This window comes from Rosa rugosa, chromosome 3 (genome assembly GCF_958449725.1).
Source record: "Rosa rugosa chromosome 3, drRosRugo1.1, whole genome shotgun sequence".
Lineage (NCBI taxonomy): Eukaryota > Viridiplantae > Streptophyta > Magnoliopsida > Rosales > Rosaceae > Rosa > Rosa rugosa.
In genome coordinates this window covers 53,631,861-53,653,395 of record NC_084822.1, presented here as the reverse complement: position 1 = coordinate 53,653,395, position 21,535 = coordinate 53,631,861, and the positions used below count along the sequence as shown (strand labels likewise).

General features: G+C 40.5%; 4 protein-coding genes across 4 annotated transcripts; 3 read left to right on the top strand and 1 right to left on the bottom strand.

Moving 5' to 3' along the window:
• Positions 1-873: 873 nt before the first annotated feature.
• On the top strand, positions 874-1,699 carry LOC133736179 (uncharacterized). Its single transcript, XM_062163622.1, has one exon. It carries the CDS (start codon positions 938-940, stop codon positions 1,655-1,657), a length of 720 nt encoding a protein of 239 aa, XP_062019606.1. The 5' UTR covers positions 874-937; the 3' UTR covers positions 1,658-1,699.
• Positions 1,700-1,952: 253 nt separating this feature from the next.
• Positions 1,953-3,876, bottom strand: LOC133738607 (NADH dehydrogenase [ubiquinone] 1 beta subcomplex subunit 2). The gene is made up of 4 exons (XM_062166180.1): positions 3,681-3,876; positions 2,896-2,941; positions 2,754-2,816; positions 1,953-2,187 (listed from the first exon to the last, which is right to left on the bottom strand). The coding sequence occupies exons 1-3, from the start codon at positions 3,782-3,784 to the stop codon at positions 2,754-2,756; spliced, it is 213 nt and encodes a 70-aa protein (XP_062022164.1). The 5' UTR covers positions 3,785-3,876; the 3' UTR covers positions 1,953-2,187.
• Positions 3,877-7,375: 3,499 nt separating this feature from the next.
• On the top strand, positions 7,376-10,247 carry LOC133736841 (peroxisomal OPC-8:0-CoA ligase 1-like). Its single transcript, XM_062164435.1, has 5 exons — positions 7,376-8,727; positions 9,125-9,270; positions 9,398-9,465; positions 9,580-9,682; positions 9,866-10,247. The coding sequence occupies exons 1-5, from the start codon at positions 7,491-7,493 to the stop codon at positions 9,983-9,985; spliced, it is 1,674 nt and encodes a 557-aa protein (XP_062020419.1). The 5' UTR covers positions 7,376-7,490; the 3' UTR covers positions 9,986-10,247.
• Positions 10,248-16,621: 6,374 nt separating this feature from the next.
• On the top strand, positions 16,622-19,381 carry LOC133738806 (lysine histidine transporter-like 8). Its single transcript, XM_062166458.1, has 4 exons — positions 16,622-17,173; positions 17,442-18,006; positions 18,088-18,219; positions 18,752-19,381. The coding sequence occupies exons 1-4, from the start codon at positions 16,695-16,697 to the stop codon at positions 19,238-19,240; spliced, it is 1,665 nt and encodes a 554-aa protein (XP_062022442.1). The 5' UTR covers positions 16,622-16,694; the 3' UTR covers positions 19,241-19,381.
• The last annotated feature ends 2,154 nt before the right edge of the window (positions 19,382-21,535 follow it).

Sequence of the window (21,535 nt, the reverse complement as noted above, 5' to 3'; positions counted from 1 at the left end):
AGTTTACGGATTCAATTACATGGTTGGGGACATTGGGGTAAGTAATTGAAATTCGGATACTGCCAGGAGTTTATTTCCATTCATGATTAGTTACCCAACTATGTGATTATCTATGTCCTAATCAAGCTTCAGAAATGTCGATCTTGAGGCTCAATGGCAACAACAATCCAAATTAGTTGATAAATATTTCCCTATTTCTGTACAGTCTAGCTATATGTTTGACTAAAACTGTTTCCATGAACCTTCCCGGCCATGAACTTCGGTGAAGTTCCTTCAACTGCTGCAACTGTGGATTTTGGTCTCAGCTTCTGATCAATCACTAGGTACTATGTCGTACGTTGAGAAAACAAAACCATATGAACACTTGTCGTTAAGTGGATCATTTCGTAACACGTCCATTAAATTAAGCTCCTTAATCAAGACTTAATATTTAGCTAATCTTGATTTGTTACAACATCTTGTCTCCTTAATTGGTTTCTAGCAATTAAAACCAGGCTGGCCTGTGCTCTAGTACCCCTCGTGCATGTATGATATCCTTATAAGTCTAATCACCAACAGCAATATCTGCTTCATATATTGCTTTGCCTCCATATTTCTATTTTCTTGCTATCTAAAATACTAGTATTTTATATGCATGGAAGGTTCCTCCTCGATATTATTCAGACAAATTTGCATGAATAATATTATATGTTAGCTAGCTGTTTACCAATTGTATAGCTACCGCCACTAGCTTCCGTACTCAACAGGATTCTTCATGGTTCTCTTCCTCTTCAAGATCTCAGATCTCTAATTTGACTTATATGGCTAGCGTTTATATATAGGTGCTGCTAGCTTCTTCTTCTTATATCATCCACCTACAATTAATCCCTTCAACATCAACATTCTCTAGGCTCTAGCTGATTTCCAAGCTCCCTTAGCTCAATCAAATTATTAGAATATGGCTGGCCTGAATTTTGAAGCTCTGAGAAACCTGCACAACTCTGCTAATGATCTTCTCCACTCTCCTATCATCCAGCAAGCTCTGGTCCGCAACAGTCAAGAAAAATGGGTTCATGAAGTCTCGGAAGCATCTCTGAGACTGTTGGATGTGTGCAGCATTTCGAAAGACGTTCTTTTGCTTGTGAAAGAGCATCTCCAGGACCTTCAGTTCACTTTACGTAGAGTGACCAGCTCCGGCGAAGAAGATATTGGGAGCAAAATGACAGCCTACAATTTCTATAGGAACAAGTTGAAGAAGGAGACCCTCAAGTGCTTGAATTCTTTGAAAGGACGTCCTATGAATAACAAATCCTCCATCGTTAGCTCAGAAATTTGCCCTATAGACGAGAACCTTACGCTTGTTGTAGATGTGCTAAGACAAGTGAGGGTCACCACTGTTTCCATTGTGGAGACTCTGCTGTCTCTCATTTCCATTCCCTGGCTGGATGGAAAATCAACTAGTAGAAGTACCGCTACTTCTTTCAAGTTCATGTCCAAGTTTGTGTGTGGAAGGAGCCAAAAAGTACATGACCTATGCGATGCAACGGCGCTTCAGAGTGCGAATACAAGGTTGGATGCTGTGGAGATTGCCATTCAAGATCTTCAAGTTGAATTAGAGTGCATGTTCAGGCGCTTGATCGACACCAGAGTTGCACTTCTTAACATCCTTACCAACTAGTTAATTAGCTAGTTACTTTGTAGCCAATGATTCTTTAATTCTTTGATCCGTTAATAGTAGTTAATGTTACTGATTCTTTTACTTCTTTTGGTGAACAATTCTTTGATTCTTTAACGATAAACTGCTTTTGCCCAATTCATTATTGTAATTTTACTAATCTTACAATAAACTGCACCTCCAGACTCCGAAGGATGCAAAAGAGTAGCACCACACGAATGCTTGCAAACTGTGGATTGCATTGTGATTTGTGAACACTCAATTGGGTTGCAGAGACGCAATGGAATATTATCAGAGCTAGAGCAAAAGCAAATCCAACTACTTTCAACATCGCAATCTGTTTACAGCATACAATATGATTAATAACATTTTGAAACAAAGTTTGATGTCCTGGACATAAGCTGCCCATCACACTCTTTTTCACAATCACTTTATTAAACAGAAATCAACAAAGATGCTCCGATCACATTTGCACCAGTCTCCCAACAATAAATCCCTTGATGATTTCCACTCTTGGTTCTTCAACAAGAGATCTGCAAACAATACAAATGAGTTTGTTCATTCAGTATTCATTCATTTTATATTACATTTTCATTAAGGCATTAAAACTTGGGAGTCTGAAACAAAATCTAACAATCAACCAAGATGACGGTCACTCATCGCCGACTCATGGACCTCAATTAGGCCACTACTTCAAGAGAGGGTCATGGCCCAATCAGATAATCTACAAGCATAAATCATACTAACCCTAGATTATGATCAACCCATATGAAGGACCATGATCCTTGTGTCTAAAGATTCTTTCATTGAAGGCTTAGCCCGCTTAGGGCTAGTCGCTACTTCTAAGTACAAATACATAACACTGTGAAAGCACAACCATAATCCAAAGTACAAATGTATAGACTCATTGCATAACAGTATGAAAACGTAACCCAATTGTTAGTCACATCTGTACTAAAAATAAGAGCTCTTAAGTTCGAAACTCTCTCTCCCAAATGTCACAACTCATCAAAGAATATAAAGGATCACATCAAGAAAACAAACAAATGCAATGTGCAATTGTCTAGTGGAAGCTGAGGCATATAATGATAAATTGTACCTAATGATGTTCATCATGCCCATGACCATGATCATCATGGCCCTCCCAGGGATGTCTCCAACCCTAAAAAACACAATATGAAAGTCAGTCCATGCATATATATCACATAACAACGATAAGTGAAACAAAGAGAAGGTCTTACCAGCACTACAGGACCATCTTGCTTGGCCCTGTAAAGTACCCAAAACCTGAGACATCAAAGTTTAAACAAGACCCGTAAGCTGCAGAGAAATGCAATGTTATGCCCAAAAAAAGAAACACAAAGAGGGGAGGGAAAGACACAAAAACAAATTCACTATCCATCTCCATTGCTACAATAGAGATCACTAAAATTCACAACAAGAGAAAAAGATAGGACAACTTAGTGCTGGACTTGGAGAAAGCAATGAACCCATTTATTGCAAAAACATTCATCAAAGTCCTCTTCAGGTTTTCAAGTTTCAAGTACCCGGTGTATAAGCTTTGCAGTGTAGTGAAACAACTCTCTTTACTGTTATTCTCTATGCTGTAAAACTACTTTAACACGGCCACTAGCCTAATCATCAATCCAATTGTTGCGAATAGTAAGAAACATCAACCCAGAGTAAAATGCCTGTGCAATTCAGCTTATTGAACATCTAGAATCCCCAAATTGTTTTCCAAGCATTCTACTTTCTTGATGCTAAACTCTCACGCCTGTCTTCCCAACAAAGCGATAAATTCCGCAAACATTACAGATAATAACCCCAAAGATTAACAGCAGATCCGAGATGACAGAGTACATTGAATTGAACGAAATTTGATCGATAGTGATTCAACAAACTTGAGCAAAAGCAGTATATGGGTTTTCTATAACTAAGCAAAACATAGACAAGTGTAAGAGCAAGATGTAATAACAGGTGGGTCAATATCTGCAGAGAACATTCACGTGAGCGGCTGAGGGTTTACCACATGACGGCGCAAAGGCCTTTTCCGGTGACAGTGTGCCACCGCTTCGGCTGATGGATGGTAACGCCCTTGTACGTTATGCCATCTCCATGTCCTCCTCCCATCTTCTTCTCTCTTGTTTCTCTCTCTCTCTCTCTCTCTGCACAAAACCCCCCCCTATTGCTCTCAATTCAGATTTCACAAATGCTCGCTCGTGCTGTGGGAGACCTGATTAGTTACTCTGTGGCCTACTTTTTCAACGCCGCACTGAATCACTGCCCCCTTTGTGGATCTGCGGATATGGGCTGTTTCTGGGCTTTTGTTGTTCTGGTGCCATTGGTTCTCCATAAGGCTTAAGGCCCGCGTTGGGCTTTCTTTTTGTTCTGACAATGTCCACACTTAAAAAACATGAAGGTGGAGGTGGCACTGCCAGACTATTACTATCACGTGCCCATGATACGAGACCCAATTGACATGCGTTTGGTATTTCAAATCGTTAAAGAAGGTATTTTATCTCTACTCTTACAAAGGGTCTTTGGTATCAAAAACTTCACCAATTTTTGGAAGTCTCCATGTTACCATATGTCAAAAACAAAGTCACGGAATCACACACACACATCATTTGCGACTTTGCGCGACTACATAATAATTACTTAAGTTTAAATCAAGTTCTCGAAAGTTGATTTGAGAGACTTTGCTTATTTTTCAGAGGTAGTTTTTTTTTTTTTTTTAGGGAAATGGAATCAGGTTCCAATATATTACGACGTCACAGCGTCAAGCTAGAGGGTTTGAAAAACCACTCATAGTACAAGTACAAGCACAATACAGACTGCGCAAAGCAGCCAAAATCTCATAACCAAACTGGCTAAAGCAGCCAAATTATTACTAACCAACAAAACTAAAACCTAAAGGAACTGCAGAAAAGAAAAGCAAAAAAAATAAAACTTCCCTAATCCTACCCTATCTGAGGATGGAACCACTGTCTTGAGCATCTTGACGCCTAAGACCCAAATGGTGTACGTCGCAACAAATCAACACAGTCACACGGTAACATCCAGAAGACAGAAGTAGGGCTAGACAAGAGACTGACTACTTCCCCAAAAGCCCAGTCCAGCCCAAACCAAGTGAAAAGGAAAGATGAGAGTTGGGCCAAAACAAGGCCCAGGTCACTAGGCTGCAATCACAACCCAGCAAGGCAGAGGCCCAAGCCCACTGCTGAGAGCCATCTTCCTCACACCAACCGGACAAGACCAGCCTTCCCGGACGGCAGCCCCGCCAATCACTGTTCCGGCGGCCTCCAGCACTCCTCCACCATCACTGGGTCCTCTTAGAGTCCGGCCCGGAAGACTACTTCAAAAAAACGATCACCGGAAGCCCGGAATACCTCTGCCGCCGACTTAGAAAACCAACACCCTCTCTTGAAGGCCGCGGTTGCCGCAGAGTCTTGTGAAGCTGCCGCCGAATCCCAAGATCAAGCTTTGGCACCCAGACGGCTCTGAACAGATTCACCACCGTGATCAACCGCGCCTTCGTCACCGATTGCAGCTCTCGCTACCCTCACCTGTCGCCGCGCTGTCACCTAGCCACCCTCACGCTGGAGCCTCACCGATACTTGGTTTGGGGAACCCACGTTCACCGCCGCCAACGTGCAAAACCCTAGGTTTTCTCTACGAGATCGCTCCGAAGACTCCGGAGGCCTCCGCGTTCACAAACCTTACTTTTTTGAGTTATTTAATAGAAAAACCATACAACTAGAGGACAATGCACCCGAAACTAAAGTTAAAGGTAAAAGAAAAATCATTAGCACTAACTAAAAAAACAAACTACTTTTCTTAACAATAAATCAAGGTAGTATTTTCTGCATGATTACACTCTCTTGTCACATAACTAATTTCCAAATTTTGTAGGTAAGACATGAATTTTATAATTTTTATTTTTTAAACTAGAACGCCTTCAACCGCAAAACACGGATCATGTATACTAATATCAACCATGTAACCTAATCTTATGGGTCCTTTTTTAATACATCTACTAAAAGACCACTTGTAATAAACCAAACAATTGTAAAGTCAAATTTATAGTAGATTTACATGAATGTCGACTTTGCATTTAAAGTTATGATTTAATCCATCTTTTTCTTTTGACATATGGACTAATTCTAATTCTTAACATTTTTTATTTTAGTATAATGTTAGTATGTCTAAATCGGTTTGGACCAAAATATTTTTCTTCTTGTTATTATGATGTATGTTTTTAAGTTGGAAAGAACTTGGCTGACCAGGGTTGGTCAGCCCATCCTGACCACAGCCACTAATAACTTGACACCTGTTTTTTTTTTCCCCCTCTCCTTTTTCAGTTCTTCCTCCTCTGTTCTCCTTCCTGTTCTCGACTCCCATGGCTGCCCATCGACTCTGCTTCGATCTCATCTCCGCCGTCGCTCTCTCAGTTCGGCGTCTTGGTAGCGCAATGAAGTCCATGGTCGCCTCCGCAGCCCAAAAGCCACCGGAGCCGCTCCTCTGCTTCGATCTCATCTCCGCCATCGCCGAAGAGCCCAAGGTCCCGCTCCTCTGTTATTGTGGAGATGGTGAACTGCAGGAGTCGAAGAAGGAGAACGGGGGGAAGAACTGAAGAAGGAGAAGAGAAGGGGAAAGAGCCCAAAAAATAAAAGACAGATGTCAAGTTATTAGTGGCTGTGGTCAGGATGGGCTGACCAGGGCTGGTCAGCCAAGTTCTTTCCTTTTAAGTTATTGAGCTGTAACTTATTGATTACTATCAACATGCCCGTATTTCTCATGGATAATATTGCTAGGTTAACGAAAAATAGGTCGGCTAAAAAATAATGTTTTTCTCCAATGATGATTTAGTTACTTTTTCAATTTTACACTTTATTATTTATACATTATTTAAAAATCATAGTGGTGAGTGGTGACCGGTGAGTTATATAAAAATATTATAGACACTTTATATTTTGGTGCACTACTAAAAAAGTTCCTCTATTTATAGTGGTACTGATTCAAAATAAGATAATGTAGAGCGAGGGATAAAAAAATAAATACAATTCTTAGGTTCACCCTTAGGGTGAACTAGCATATTCACCCTCTCGATTAACATACTTTTACTTAATAAATTTATAATCCAACCATTCATGTTTATAACGTAATACAAAGATTAGCTCTGTAAAAAATCAATCAAATTGAAGACCTTTTAGTTATTCATTTCTATGAAATACATGGACGGTTCATCATAATAGTAGTAAGTGTTGTTAGAACCATCTATTTGTTTGGTTTAATTAGCTAATTAAACAATTTTCGATTCGATTTATTTTTTACAGAGATGATCTTTAAATGCTAATTTAAGATATGGACCATTGGATTATAAATTTATTAAGTAAAGTATGTTAATCAACAATGGGGGTGAATATGTTAGTTCACCCATAGGGTGAACCTAAAAATTGTTTAAAAAATAAAACAAACTCAAAAGAATGAAAAAGGAATGTTTCCAAGTTCCTAAGTTCCCAATATGGTAAATCATAGGAGATTTGTTTTACTTTTGACCGGAAGTGAAAACTCGCGGTGAAGCTCAAAGGGTCACGCCGTTGGTCGGCACTCCGATGATGATCGAAGCATGGTTTACGCGTGTGTCAAACTCTCAATCAAAGGCATGAAACTCATTTGACTATAGTGATGAAAATTGAACAGTCATATTAGCAATAATTCGTCCATCCAATCCATCATAAAAAGCCACCACACACTTTCAACTTGGACCAGCAGCAAATAAAAAAGCAAACCACCCCACTTTGATTCTCAGAATTGAAGCCGCCACACGTGATCGATGGCACCTCCGTCTCCGGCCGCCGCCGTCGATCCCAGAAGCGGCTTCTGCAAATCCAACTCCATCTTCTACAGCAAGCGCAAACCAATCCCTCTCTCACCCAACGACTCCCTCGACGTCACCACATTCATTTCCTCTCAGGCTCACCGCGGCCGCATCGCCTTCATCGACGCCGCCACCGGCCGCCACCTCACCTACTCCCAACTCTGGCGAGCAGTCTACTCCGTCGCCTCCTCTCTCTCCGACATGGGCATCCGAAAAGGCCACGTCATCCTCCTTCTCTCCCCCAACTCTATCTTCTTCCCCGTCGTCTGCCTCGCCGTCATGTCCATCGGCGCCATCATAACCACCACCAACCCTCTCAACACCACCCGCGAGATCACTAAACAGGTCGCGGATTCGAAACCCGTCCTCGCCTTCACAACTCGGGAGCTACTCCCCAAGCTCGCCGGGTTCGCTTCCAATAACATAGTCTTGATGGACGGTGCTGATCAAGCTGCTAAGACTAAGAGCAGTAAAAAAGTGCTGACGCTGGCGGCGATGATGAACAGGCCGCCCACCGGAGGCCGGTACAGGGAGACAGTGAACCAAAACGACACGGCGACTCTGCTTTATTCTTCGGGAACGACAGGAGCCAGCAAAGGCGTGGTGTCGTCTCACCGGAACCTGATCGCGACGGTCGTGACCGTCCTGGGGAGATTCGCCGCGCAAGTACAGGAGGAGGAGCAAACGTTCCTCTGCACCGTTCCGATGTTCCACATATACGGCCTGGCGACGTTCGCCACCGGTTTCCTGACTTCAGGATCCACCATCGTCATTCTCTCCAAGTTCGATATGCACGACATGCTTGCGGCGATAGGGAAATACAAAGTTACTTACTTGCCCCTGGTGCCGCCGATTTTGGTGGCGCTGGTTAACGGCGCGGATCAGATAAAGGCCAAGTACGATCTGAGCTCGCTGCACTCGGTTCTGTCTGGTGGGGCCCCCTTGGGCAAGGAAATGATTGAGGGGTTCGTGGAGAAGTTTCCTGCGGTCAGCATTCTACAGGGCTACGGCTTGACCGAGTCAACGGGGCTGGGAGCCTCGACGGACACGTTGGAGGAGAGCCGGAGGTACGGCACGGCGGGGATGCTGTCGCCGAGCATGGAGGCCAAGATTGTGGACCCCGACAGCGGCGAGGCTTTAACGGTCAATAAGACTGGTGAGCTTTGGCTCAAGGGTCCCACCATCATGAAAGGTATAGTTACAGCCACAGATTATGACCTTTTGTGAGCCACTATTGGCGTTGACTGGTTCTTAACATTTTGCTTAGCTATTTCATTCTGTCCTTTTGTGATTGCTAAATGCTGATAGATTATGGCCTTACTTATTGTCCACTAAAAACTATAAACAAAATAAGATTATTTGCACGTTAGTCTTAATTGGTGGTTGGAATCTCCTTGTTTGAGGGATTGGGATTGTCATTAGATAAGCTTGATGAGCTTGTTTATATGTGTTTGATTTTATAGTTTAGACAAAGAGAACGACAGTTTAATATTTTATCTGCCCGATCATATTATTTGTGATTAGAAAAGTCTCGCGAGTTATTTAGAGGCATTACGAATTAACCTTGGTACAATATGATGTACAAACAGGATACTTCTGCAACGATGATGCCACTGCATCGACGCTTGATACGGAAGGATGGTTAAGGACCGGAGATCTTTGTTACATTGATGATGATGGATTCATCTTTGTGGTTGATAGGTTGAAGGAGCTTATTAAATACAAGGCATTTCAGGTGAGTTGATAATAATATGCACAATGCATGGCACGCAGAGTTGAATATTGGTTACTTGTATTCATCACGTGTTTAGTAATTTGGAATAAACAAATTGAGGATCTTAATTTCCAAAATATGTCTATAGGTGCCCCCAGCGGAATTGGAGGCTTTGTTACTCACTCATCCCCAAATTGCTGATGCGGCTGTTATACCGTAAGCTTATTTCCTATATCCAACTAGCAAATGATACGAATCACATTTTCAACTTCAGTGCTCATTTCCTCATCAGCTCAACTGATTTTATGGTTTTGTTGATTTTCCCATCAGATTTCCTGATGAAAAGGTGGGGCAGTTTCCGATGGCATATGTGGTAAGAAAAGCCGGAAGCAATTTATCAGAGATGGCTGTCATGGACTTCATAGCGAAACAGGTTGGTCTTTGTTTACAGACTACTGCCAAGTGCTTGTTTGCTACAAACTTACTTAAACAGAACAGGCCGGACAACATTTTCTGTTACAATATTGATCGAAGAATTAAAGTAATGATTTCTGTACGTACTCGATCTGTTAGCTTGTTTGTTACTAATTGGCGCTATATCAATGATATTATGCAGGTGGCTCCGTACAAGAGGATTAGGAAAGTGGCGTTTATAGCTTCGGTACCGAAGAATCCATCTGGCAAGATTCTCAGGAAGGATCTTATTCAGCTTGCAACTTCTTCTTCTAAACTATGAAGAAGTCAAGGGAAACACCAGCTGGTAGCTAATCTAGCTAGAGTCAGTTCTTCAAAGCCTGTTTCAGTTTTATACAAGGGCATTCTCATTCTGTCGACAAATACTAGTTTAGGTCGTCATTATTTTGAATCCCAACCAAGTACCCACCTGCAGGCCTTGCTTGCCCCTCTCCTAGTACTATCATTTTACTATGTTTGCCTGGTGAATTTTCATATAAATTCTTCAAATTTTTACTAGTTATTCGGATGATTTAAATCTTGAATTTCCTGAATCTCAAACGGCAATGTTTAGCGGTGGTTGCTCATTAATCATTACAGCAGAGACTCAGAGTTGGACCGGGATCTATCTTGAAGATGCATGGGTTGCACTAATGCAAAGCCCAATTACTTACTCTAGGCTGGCGATCTTCTAAGATCAAGTGGCCCAGTGAAAATTTAATGAAGATAGAGGCCCAACATTGAGTTAGTCGCATGAACGATGAGCCGAACCTTTTCAAGTTCTTAGAGCAACCAAACGATTGTCTATCACGACTAGCTTGCGTTTACTATTGTCAACGAAAGTTTGCAGATTGCCGTCCAATTAATATACCGGCCGGATCTAGATAGGATTTTTGCAAAAGAATCTCTCTGACTATCGTGGAACTGCAATTGAACGATCGGAATTCTTTTAAGTAAGTACTATTTTTCTAAATAATTGGTAGATAAAAAAATATAAGCTTTCCCCTATGTACTCGCTCTAGGGTTTAGAAGAAACTTTTCCCCTCTCCGTCCGGCGGCTCGCCCCACGAGCGCTGTCGTTAGACGGGCTGTGTTTTCTGGCTTGTTGTGAGGTAGTGGTGTCCTCAATCGTTGGGATTCCGACCTGGATTGCTGCGTTTTGAGGGAGGTGGTGGAGGTGATCATGGTTGTTGTGTGGGCGTGGTCTGATTCTTGGAGGTGGGGTTGGAGGCTGGTGTCGTCGCCGGGTTTATTTATGGTCGCCGGATTCAGCGCGGTTGGTTGGTGGAAGGCGGATTTGATTTGGGGCAGTCGCGGTTTCAGTTTCGATCTGGTTTGGCACCGATCTTTCTTGGGTTTGTGTTTCCAGTTTCAATCTGGATTGGAAGCAGGCCTGGTAACGTGCGGGTATAGTGCAGGTACCGTGCGGGTTTTTAACGGGCCGACAAGGTAAGAACCTGTTAGCTTAACGGGTTTCACGGGCTAAACCCGGCGCGTTTGCTGGTTACCTATTGGAACCCGTTAAAACCCGTGAATAGAATATTTTTTTTTTTTCTTTTCAAACCCATTGGAACCCGCAGACCCTTAAGCAGAATTTTTTTTTTCAAACTTTTTCTCAAACCAATTGGAACCAATTGAAATTTATGTATATAATTTGATATCAGATTGAACAAACAAAAGCAAGGCACATGCTTATGTCAAACAAAATTATATAATTGATCACCCACTTATAACCAAACACTAGCCCCCAAGCTCACAAGATGAGCAAGGATCCAAGGAGAGTGAAAGAATGAGATGCAGGTAGATTAATTATACCGTCAGTATAAGAAGCTTTGTATTGAACTATATAAACTGGAAACATAAATTAAAGCACTGGAAACATAAATTAAAGCAATCAAGTTTGATTGCCAGTCATGAAAGCTTTAAGAATCTGATTTCTCTAGTTGTGTTTATGCAGCTACTATACATGGTTCATCTCAAATTTGTCTATCTCACATTTTCATGTCACTTATACGCAATCTTATTCCTACAATCCAGATCCTCAATGAACCATTAGCTTAGAGGTTCAGCAACGCCGATGCATGACAAGTCGTTTATTATCTGTCAAACAAATGAAGACATCCAAGCCTATTTGCGAATATTTTCATTGAACTATACCAACATTGACAGATTTCTCCAACATAATCCTACAGTTAATTGAAGAATCTATATATCAAACAAAAGCACCACAACCGTGTATATGTATGAGAGCAAAGTTTTGAAAACTCAGACCACACTGAAATCAAACCAAACCAGAAACCTTAATTCATCCCCCAAGAGTAAGAAGAATTCCGAATCAGTAGAAATCAAACCCAAAGATCATTTAAGAAATCAAACGCAGACCCCAAAAAACAAAATTCTTACCAATCCAGAACACAATCACACACATCAACAAAAGCACGAATGCAAAACCTCTCTATGAGAGGGAGAGAATTGGGTTTTGGGTGAGGGAAAAGAAAATGGAGGAGGCTGCTGTGGGTTTTGGGTTTTTTTTTTTTTAGTTAACGGGTTCCAACAGGTTCTAACAAGTTCAGCACGCACAGCTTGTAAAAGCGTGCGGGCTTTTCTAAGCACGGATTAATAAACGGGCGGGTTCGTGCGGGCTTTTAGCGTGCGGGTTACGGGTTTAAATGCCATGCCTAATTGGAAGGATGCAGATTGTACTCGCTCGGATTTGGAGGATGAGGGTGGTGGAGCAACCATCAGGCAATCAGATTGGAGGCTTGCTGGAAGTAGCGGCCGAACATAGGTGGGGCGACGGGGAAGATGTGTGGTTGGCACGGGCTGGGCTTGAATTGGGTTGGGCCTTACATGGCTATGATCTCCTTGCTAGTGTTTGGGTTTGGGCTCCATTCTTGGACCCTGCCCCAGCTGTTTTTTTCTTTAAAATTGTTATTTATTTATTTTATTTAGTTCAATTGCGCTTTTTGCAAGCAATAAGTCCCTACACTGGTTGTGTAAGGCGAGTCGGGCTTTGTGCCTGTGTGTGCACTCAAAATGCCTTCTCTGCTCTAGGTAGGCAGCGAGTTCCTTATTTCGTCAAATGATTGTTGCTACTTAGTGGCAGGGTGAAGCTAAGTGTCGTCGGATCTATCCTCCTGCGGCAACATAATAGAAAAGCTGTGTTTATGGTAATTATGCTATGATGTTATCAGGTTACATATCGAGTTATCTTTCTGTTATGTCACCGCCATGTCAAAGCAAATAGAGTCGCCAGTAGTGCACTCTTTGCTAGTTGGTGCTTGTTAGAATACATGTCTTGCGAGTTATCTTTCTGTTATGTCACCGCCATGTCAAAGCAAATAGAGTCGCCAGTAGTGCACTCTTTGCTAGTTGGTGCTTGTTAGAATACATGTCTTATGTAGAGATTCCTAATATTATTTCGGGAAGTATACACTGTATACTATATGCTTATTGTAATAAGGGGTTTAGGCTTAATGTCCCCCCCCCCTTGTATTCAGCAGTTTCATTAATTAAGGCTTGAGGGCAGCCGCACCAGCCCCTTATTAAAAAAAAAAAAATGGTAGATAAAATTTGTTTGCTTATTGGGTCTTTGACCGAAAGCACCAAAATGAGCCAAAATTATCTCACTTACCTCAGCAACACATTTTTATTCTCACTAAACCCAATTTAAAATAAAATGAAAACTTTGCTCTTAACCCACTCTCTCCCCTCTCTCTCACCGACTTCTCCTTCTGCTCTCTCCCCCCCCCCCCCCTCCCTATTTGTACTGTTTCTGCAAGGGACGCGGAGCCGCCGTTGTGCCAGAGATGGAGGCGGCGTCAGCCAAGGAGTAGCAGAGCATGGTGGCTCTGTTCATGGAGATCACCGCCGGCCAGACCGACAAGATTGCCCGACAATTTTGCAGGTCGATTAGGCTCCGACAAGAGGGGTTTGGTAATCTAACTCCTGCTCCCGACGCGCAACTAGCCGAAGCTCGACAATGATGCGGAGGTCGATATAGATCGGCGTCGAGTTCTGATATAAGGATATGATGATACATGCACTGGGGTTTTTGTTTAAAGATAGAAGAATACATGCTGGGCTTGAAAATTGAAGAGGGTATGGAGTGAGAGAGTGCCTCCGTTGATTTAGTCGTACAAGGAACAACATGGTATGCGCGTCTTTGTCCAAATGGGAATGCAGCAGAATGAATGAATGAATGAATGATGATGATGGTCTTGGGTTCTTCTGGATGGTAAGTGAGTAAATGGGTGCATGTGCGAGGTGTATTATAACTTTGGTATGGTATGTTATTGGTTGTTTTTGAAGTGACAATTGAATAAAAAACTTTTGCAGCAGAGAAAGATTAAATGTCCTAAATGGACGTGGCTATTAGTTGACAAACAAATTGATTGTTTTTTTTTTTTTTTTTTTTTTTGAGAAATTCAGGGCTATATATATATATATACTAGTCTGCAATCACATGCAGAATAAGAAAATTTTTTGTTTTTGTTTTTTAAAAAAAGGTGGGTAGTTATTGCAGAAGAAGTAGATTTACTGGTAGTTATTGCACAGAGAAAATAGTGGAAGAGAAAAGTGAGGGTTGTGGAATCATTTCTTTTTAATTTTCTTAATAAAAATCTATTTTATAATTGTCTTATTTATCCTTCTGATTTAATTTATTCTCAAAGTTTTTTAATCTTTCAGGGTTAAATCTGTCAAAATTTTCAATTTTGGCTAACAAAGTCTCTTCTCTTAATAATAGTATAGATATAGAAAATTGAGATAGAGTGAGATTAATTGCGTTTTCTAGTGGTATTTTTATTTTTTTTATTTTTTTTTATGGTAAAATGGGGGCAGAAGGCCAAAAGGAAAGAAAATTGATGTCTATTGAGGGGCAATAGACGTCTATTGGGGGGTAATAGATATTTTGAATTGATGTAATGTCCTCATTTTTTTCCTTAATCAAAGTTTTATTTATCTAATTTTACAGAGATTAGTTCCCATTCCGACAACCGAAAGTTCGATTGGGGGGCAATAGACGTTTATTGGGAGGCAATACAGGTTTATTCAGGGAGCAATAAACCTCTCCAGCCCCCCCATATGAGATATATAACAACCTCTTTTGAGACTTCCAGTGATGTTTCATAAACCTCTATTACCCGGCCCCTAATAGACGTCTATTATGGGGCAATAGAGGTCTATTGCCCCTCTATTGGGGGGCAATAGATGTCTATTTGGGGGCAATAAATTTTTCCAGCGACCTATGAGATCTCCGACGACCTCTTTGGGGACCTCCGACGAGGTTTTCAGAGAAGTCCGGTGGGCGGAGGCCGGTGACCGGTGATGGATCGGAGCTCCGGCGAAGTCTCTTATGGTTTATCTCTCTTCCATTTTCTCTCTTTCTCTCTCTAAGTAACAAAGGGGTGAGAGTAAAATAGTCTCAAAAATAAATAAAAAACAAAAAAAAATTAGGGAAGACTTTTTTAGATTGTTTTAGGTAAGGGGGAATTAAAAAACTTAATGGGGTGAGTGAGAAAAAAATCTCTAGAAATGGGGTAAATGGACAAAATCCCTTGATTATGTTTTATGTATATTAGCTTTTACGCACAATTTCTATCTATACTTATTTTTATTAACGTATTAATGCATCAATACATTAACATAAATCATCTATACTTAATGTAATGATAAACCAGCTCCACTGCTCCACGTATATATATCATACCACTAGTTTAATTACTACTGTATGAAACTAGCTTATTACAACATGAAACCGATTTGCATTTATGTAGAATTGATCAACGCATGATGAATGATTAGAAATATTTAGCACAGATATATGAGCTTCCACAATGAAATAGTTTTTAATTTGGATAAGGTGACATTAACAATTTCTCAGGACACAATAATATGACCTACTAGAAGGCATATGAACGCGTTTGTTTGACAATTAATCTTGCCATTGAATTTCTGGAGTTCTCAGACAATGACTTCAGATGGACTGTGTGTGTCGTGTGCATTAGAGCTGTAGAAATTAATAACAGAAAATTGCCTCTGATTTCAACGGCACTTTTCTAATCCCAGAACCGCGGAATGACTTCATATATTTAATCAGTGATCTACTGATCAATCATGTTTTTCAAACTTTCTGGAAGGACAGAGCGATCGATGTTGATTTTTTTTAGTTTTGTTTGCCCCCTCATTTACTGTCCTATCAAATCAAAGGAAAATAGCATTCTTGGTGCGAATATTAGATCATACAATATATTGCGAAAGTAGTTTAACCTATGGTTTTAGAGTATTGATCCAAAAGTATGAAATTAATTTGATTTACGAGCATGATCGATAATGATTCCATGGGATGGAACTTGCACATTTATGGGGGAACAAAAAGAGATCTACCAAATATGAGCTTTCTGGTAATCTACTAATTTTTAGGCAATGCTCAGAAAAATGAAGAATGTTCATTAACATATAAAGAAGAGTTTAATTGACAAGACCCGGTCTAAGATTTTGACAAAAGTAAGGCGCAATTCCGTTTTGGGATAGGTGGTAACTGGTAATCCAATTATTAAAAAACTGATTCATGAATAATTAACTCTCCTTCAGCCTTAGAAGTCCTTGGTCCAAGTCATGCAGAAAATACCTTCACCAGTACATGACACAAGAAAATAATATCAAATGGATCTGATGGATGTTCTTCTTCAGTACTTCCTTTTTTTTTTTAATTTACTTATTATGATCGTCGTAGAAAATAAACTCGTTTGACGGAGAAGAGAGGAAGCTACCATCTGAGGAAATAATTCCACAAGTGCCGGTCAACAAAAGCTGTTGACCTAGCCAGAAGTATTAATGTCAACAACCATGACCTAACTCATTATGTTGTCCAATGAATGACGTTAGTTATCTATATATTGCTGTCTGTTATTAACTCAATCATTAACCTTATTTGGTGAAGCTTGCATTGCTAGCTAGCTAGCTAGCACGGAATCAGTTAAGGTCCAAAAATGGCAGAGAGAAACCAAAGAGAGCTGGACATTCATGATGAGTTCATGGAGGAAGATGACATTTCTGCATTCCCTGTGAGCACCACATCACCCCCAGAAATAGATTCTGCGTCGCAGGATCATGTAGATGATGTTCATAATAATCATGTCGCAACAGCGCCTCCGGTGCAAACAGATCAATCCAATCCTAGCGGAATGAGTTCACCGTCTTTGTCGGAGAAGCCACTTCTGAATCTCTCCATAGTACCTGTAAATGTACGTAGAGTAACCCCGAGGTCTCACACTCCCAATTTCTTCACGCCATTGGGTAGCCCTATTAGAAGGGCTATCCGGCTTACCAAGTTTGACCCTCAGGATGCTTGGCTCCCCATCACAGAGTCAAGAAATGGCAATGCCTATTATGCTGCCTTCCATACCCTTTGCTCCGGTATTGGAATTCCGGCCCTTGTGCTTCCCGTCTCCTTCACCGTTCTCGGATGGTACAGAAACCCAACTACTATTTTCATTTGGAATTCCTAATACAATTCTGAAGATGTCATTTTTGTTTAGATTTGGAGAGAAGTGTGCACTATATATTTTCATAAAATTTCCTTATTGTTTTAGGTTAGGTGATGTTTTGTATATTCATTAGGTCTGTATGTTTCGCTTATATATATTTAAGTCAATTGTATTAGGTTTTGAAGTTTTTGTTTTCGTATTTTGTTAATTTGTAAGCGGCAATCTAATTAGTTAATTAATTGCATGCAGGACATGGGGGATCATAAGCTTGACGGTGGCCTTTACATGGCAGCTCTACACTCTCTGGCTTTTAGTCAAGCTTCACGAATCGACCGAAACTGGGATGCGTTACAGTAGATACCTCCAGCTCTTCAGCTCCACTTTTGGCGACAAAATGGGAAAGATCTTCGCCGTTTTCCCCATCTACTACCTCTCAGGCGGCACGTGCGTAGCCCTCATCATAGTTGGTGGTTCCAGCATGAAGCTCTTCTATGAGATGCTGTGCGGCCACGAATGCACTTCCAAGCCGCTCACCTCGGTGGAGTGGTACTTGGTGTTTACGTGCGCCGCGGTGGTTCTGTCTCAGCTGCCCAACTTGAACTCCATCGCTGGAGTCTCGTTGATCGGTGCAATCACCGCTATTGGCTACTGCACCATCATGTGGCTGGTCGCCGTCACAGAGGGCAGGCTTGACGGCGTTTCTTATGATCCTAAAAAGGAAGAATCCAATATCGCTATGATCTTCAGCATTCTCAATGCTCTTGGGATTATTGCTTTTGCTTTTAAGGGTCACAATCTTACCCTAGAAATTCAGGTAATTATTTATACTCAAACAACATCATTAAGAGTTAGAAACTTGATTCAATTTGTTACTAAACAATGTGTTTTTATACAGGCAACTATGCCTTCAAGTGACAAAAAGCCATCCCATGTGCCAATGTGGAGAGGGGTAAAGTTTGCTTATGTAATCATCGCATTGTGCTTATTTCCTCTAGCAATTGGTGGATATTGGGCGTATGGACACAAGGTATGTAACAACTGCATGGTACACATTATGTATTTATATGCTTGTTCTAAAAAACGAAGGTGAAAATTGAGAGGACAAGTTGAAAAAATTATTTTGTATACCGGATTCAGTAGTAATGTGTTGTTTAACTTAAATATACTACAAATTTACATAAAATAATAGGTCCATTACAGAGTATATTATTAATTTATAATTTATAATTTATTCTTATTAAACATTCAACATTTATTTGAATGATATACTAAATAAAAAGATGTAATTCGTATGTAAAATAATTGTTAGAAAGAAAACAATCTAGCATATAGATTACAATATTTTATATTTAATTGTCACCATGATGCTACCCGGTATCAAATGGTTTTCGAATTGTTCTTTGTTAATTAGTATATTTGTATGTCGACTCTTTCATAAAGAGTTAGCTGGGGTTTATTTAACATAAGTTTGACTTGAACTAGGTTAAGCTAATTTTATGCTCTCTTTCGAATTCAACAGTAATCAACTACTCTTTTAATCTTTGTTCATGTTTTCATAGATACCACCAAATGGGGGAATGCTGACTGCAATTTATCAGTTCCACGGGCGTGACACTTCGACATTCATTCTTGCACTGACAGCCTTATTCATCATTGTCAATGCTGTAAGCTCGTTCCAAATCTTTGGGATGCCCATGTTCGATGATATGGAGTCCAAGTACATCACTCGCTTTAACAAACCGTGCCCGTGGTGGCTCCGATCAATTTCTCGGGCCATGTTTGGATTTGGCTGCTTCTTCATGGCGGTCGCAATCCCCTTCTTGGGTAGCTTTGCTGGTCTCATTGGAGGGATTGCCATACCGATTACCTTTGCCTATCCTTGTTTCTTGTGGTTGAAGATTAAGAAGCCCAAAAGGTACAGCTTCATGTGGTTGCTAAATTGGACACTGGGACTTTCCGGCACCGCTCTCAGTATTATACTCATAGCCGCCGGCATTTATGTTGTCATCGACACCGGAATTCAAGTCAGCTTCTTCAAGCCTCAGTAATCTATTCTACGATCAGTATCAAGATTTAGTTCATTATTTCATTAGGATTCCCTTGCATCCCATATTCCTGTTGTTTCATGGTGATGATACAAGTTATATTTTGTGATACACACTTAATAAATCTTAATTTGTATTAGTACTTGTAGTTGTACAGTTTTTGTGATGGACTGCAATTTTGTTATAATTATATAAGATATCTAATTTGAAATATTTTAGAAATATGTATTTTGGATTAAGTACCTCTTTTGCGAGAGCTTCTATTCATACCTCCAAAATTGGTATTTAGACCTCTCTTTTTTTCGAAGTAATAGTTGACTTTGTCAACTCATGTCAAATTACCAATAAATACATTAATAAATAAATAAAAATCTCTTCTTATCTCTACGAACAGTAATAGTCTTCAACTTGGGGAAAACTTTCTCCTCCAATGTAAACCCTAAAATATATATCGCCAAACGTTATTTAACGTTGTAGTCAAAATTTTCAGAATTTGACTTCCCTGGTAAAATGAAGGATGAACTTCCAAAAAAAAAAAATTGCTTTATCCAAGAACCGGTAACTCCACCAAAGTCATCCATCACCCATAATCCCCAGGATTCATGAGAAGTTATACCATGATCTAGGCCAAAAATAGCTACAGATTCATTCCACGCCATAAGATGCAAAACATAACTCCACATATAGGTCTCATATACAAAATCTGGAAGCAACATATTACGAAATACCTCATCACCCATATCAAATTAACGAAATGATCACTAACCTAATATGATGCTCCTCTTGAAGATCATAAAAATTTTGGTATTCCTTCAGTTGCTCGCGCCCATTCCTCTGTTACTCGTACATAGAGGATGAACTTCCAAAAAAAAAAAAAAATGTTGCAATTCTAAATCTTCAAAAACTGAAGGAGGTTTAACTATTGATTTTTGAAAATATAAATAGAATCTCAAAAAAAAAGTTTTTCTTGATTTTATTGGACGATGGGCATTATAGGAAAATTAGAGAGGTGTAGATAACAAATTGGTTATTTGTAAAAGTAAGTTGGAGGTCTATTAAGTGGGGAGGTTCAAATGCCAAATTTGGAGGTATGAATAGAAACTCCCTTTTTTTTATCCGAAAAGTAAAATTTATATTAGATGACCCAAATGGTCCACCACAATACAATAGGCCCGGCAAATAAGGTACTTATGCCCAACAGAAGATAACAAAAGCCTCTAAGAGACTTAACCCAAAAACAAGTTGGGAGCCCATAATTGAAATAAGCAAACCCTAGAGAAAATGCTATCAGCCACCAAGGGGAAAACGTCTCCATCCTCAAAACCTTATTGCCGCAGCTTCCATGTCCTTGCTTGAAGAGAAATAGCCGTCATAGCACCTTCTTGCTTCCTTCAACACTGGTTGGGACACACAGAGGGCTCAAGAACGCCCATGAAACACCAAGTAACTTAGCAGAGTGTGGTTGCAAGAGCAATCGAGCCACTCGCTTTTGAGGAACAAAAAATCCGCCAACGGGCGTAAGTTCGTTTAAGGGTGGTGGAGAACGAAGCAAATCCGGAAGCAATAGTGACCAATTCCATCGAAGAGGATATAGACGGCAGATCTGAGTTGTAGAGGAAGAGATCTGGTGACAAGGGAGCATACCTGGGTTGCATGTGCAGAGAATGGAAGAGGTGGAGATGTGGTGAGGGTGAAGAGGATGAGAGTTATTCTCAATCAATGAGAAGCCCATGAAGATCTGAGTTGTATGGTTTGTGAAGATAGAGGTGTAGATAGGTGAGGTAGATGAGGAAGAGAGATGAACAGGAAAAAGGGTCTTGAGAATAGAGGATGTGTGCAAGGGATGGAGGAGATGGAAGGGGTGGACGGGTTGGTGGTGGTGGTGGGGGTTGGGGTAAGGAGACTCTCAAAATGATGGGTGTTGGAGAAAATTTCTAGAGAGAAGGTAGACCCTCTCTCTCTAGAAACTTTCTTTTCGGTTGGATTAAGTACCTCAAACGAGGAGCATTGAACCTTGCTCTGATACCCAGCATCTACCTATATATGGTGAAGGTTCAAGTTCCAACTTTCTTTACAGGGACATCAAAGTAAGAGGCTATTTTTAAGTGTAACATATTGTTATATTCAATTTACACAGCCTCAAAAACGTATAAAATTGGACAAATTAACTTCCACAATTTTTGGAAGAATCAGGTCATGCATGCAATGAACTAGATAATGCACTGCAATTTCTATGTATGTGGATCCTTTGTATTGAGCTAGCTAGATAGCCACACGACTCAGACCAAAAAAAAGATA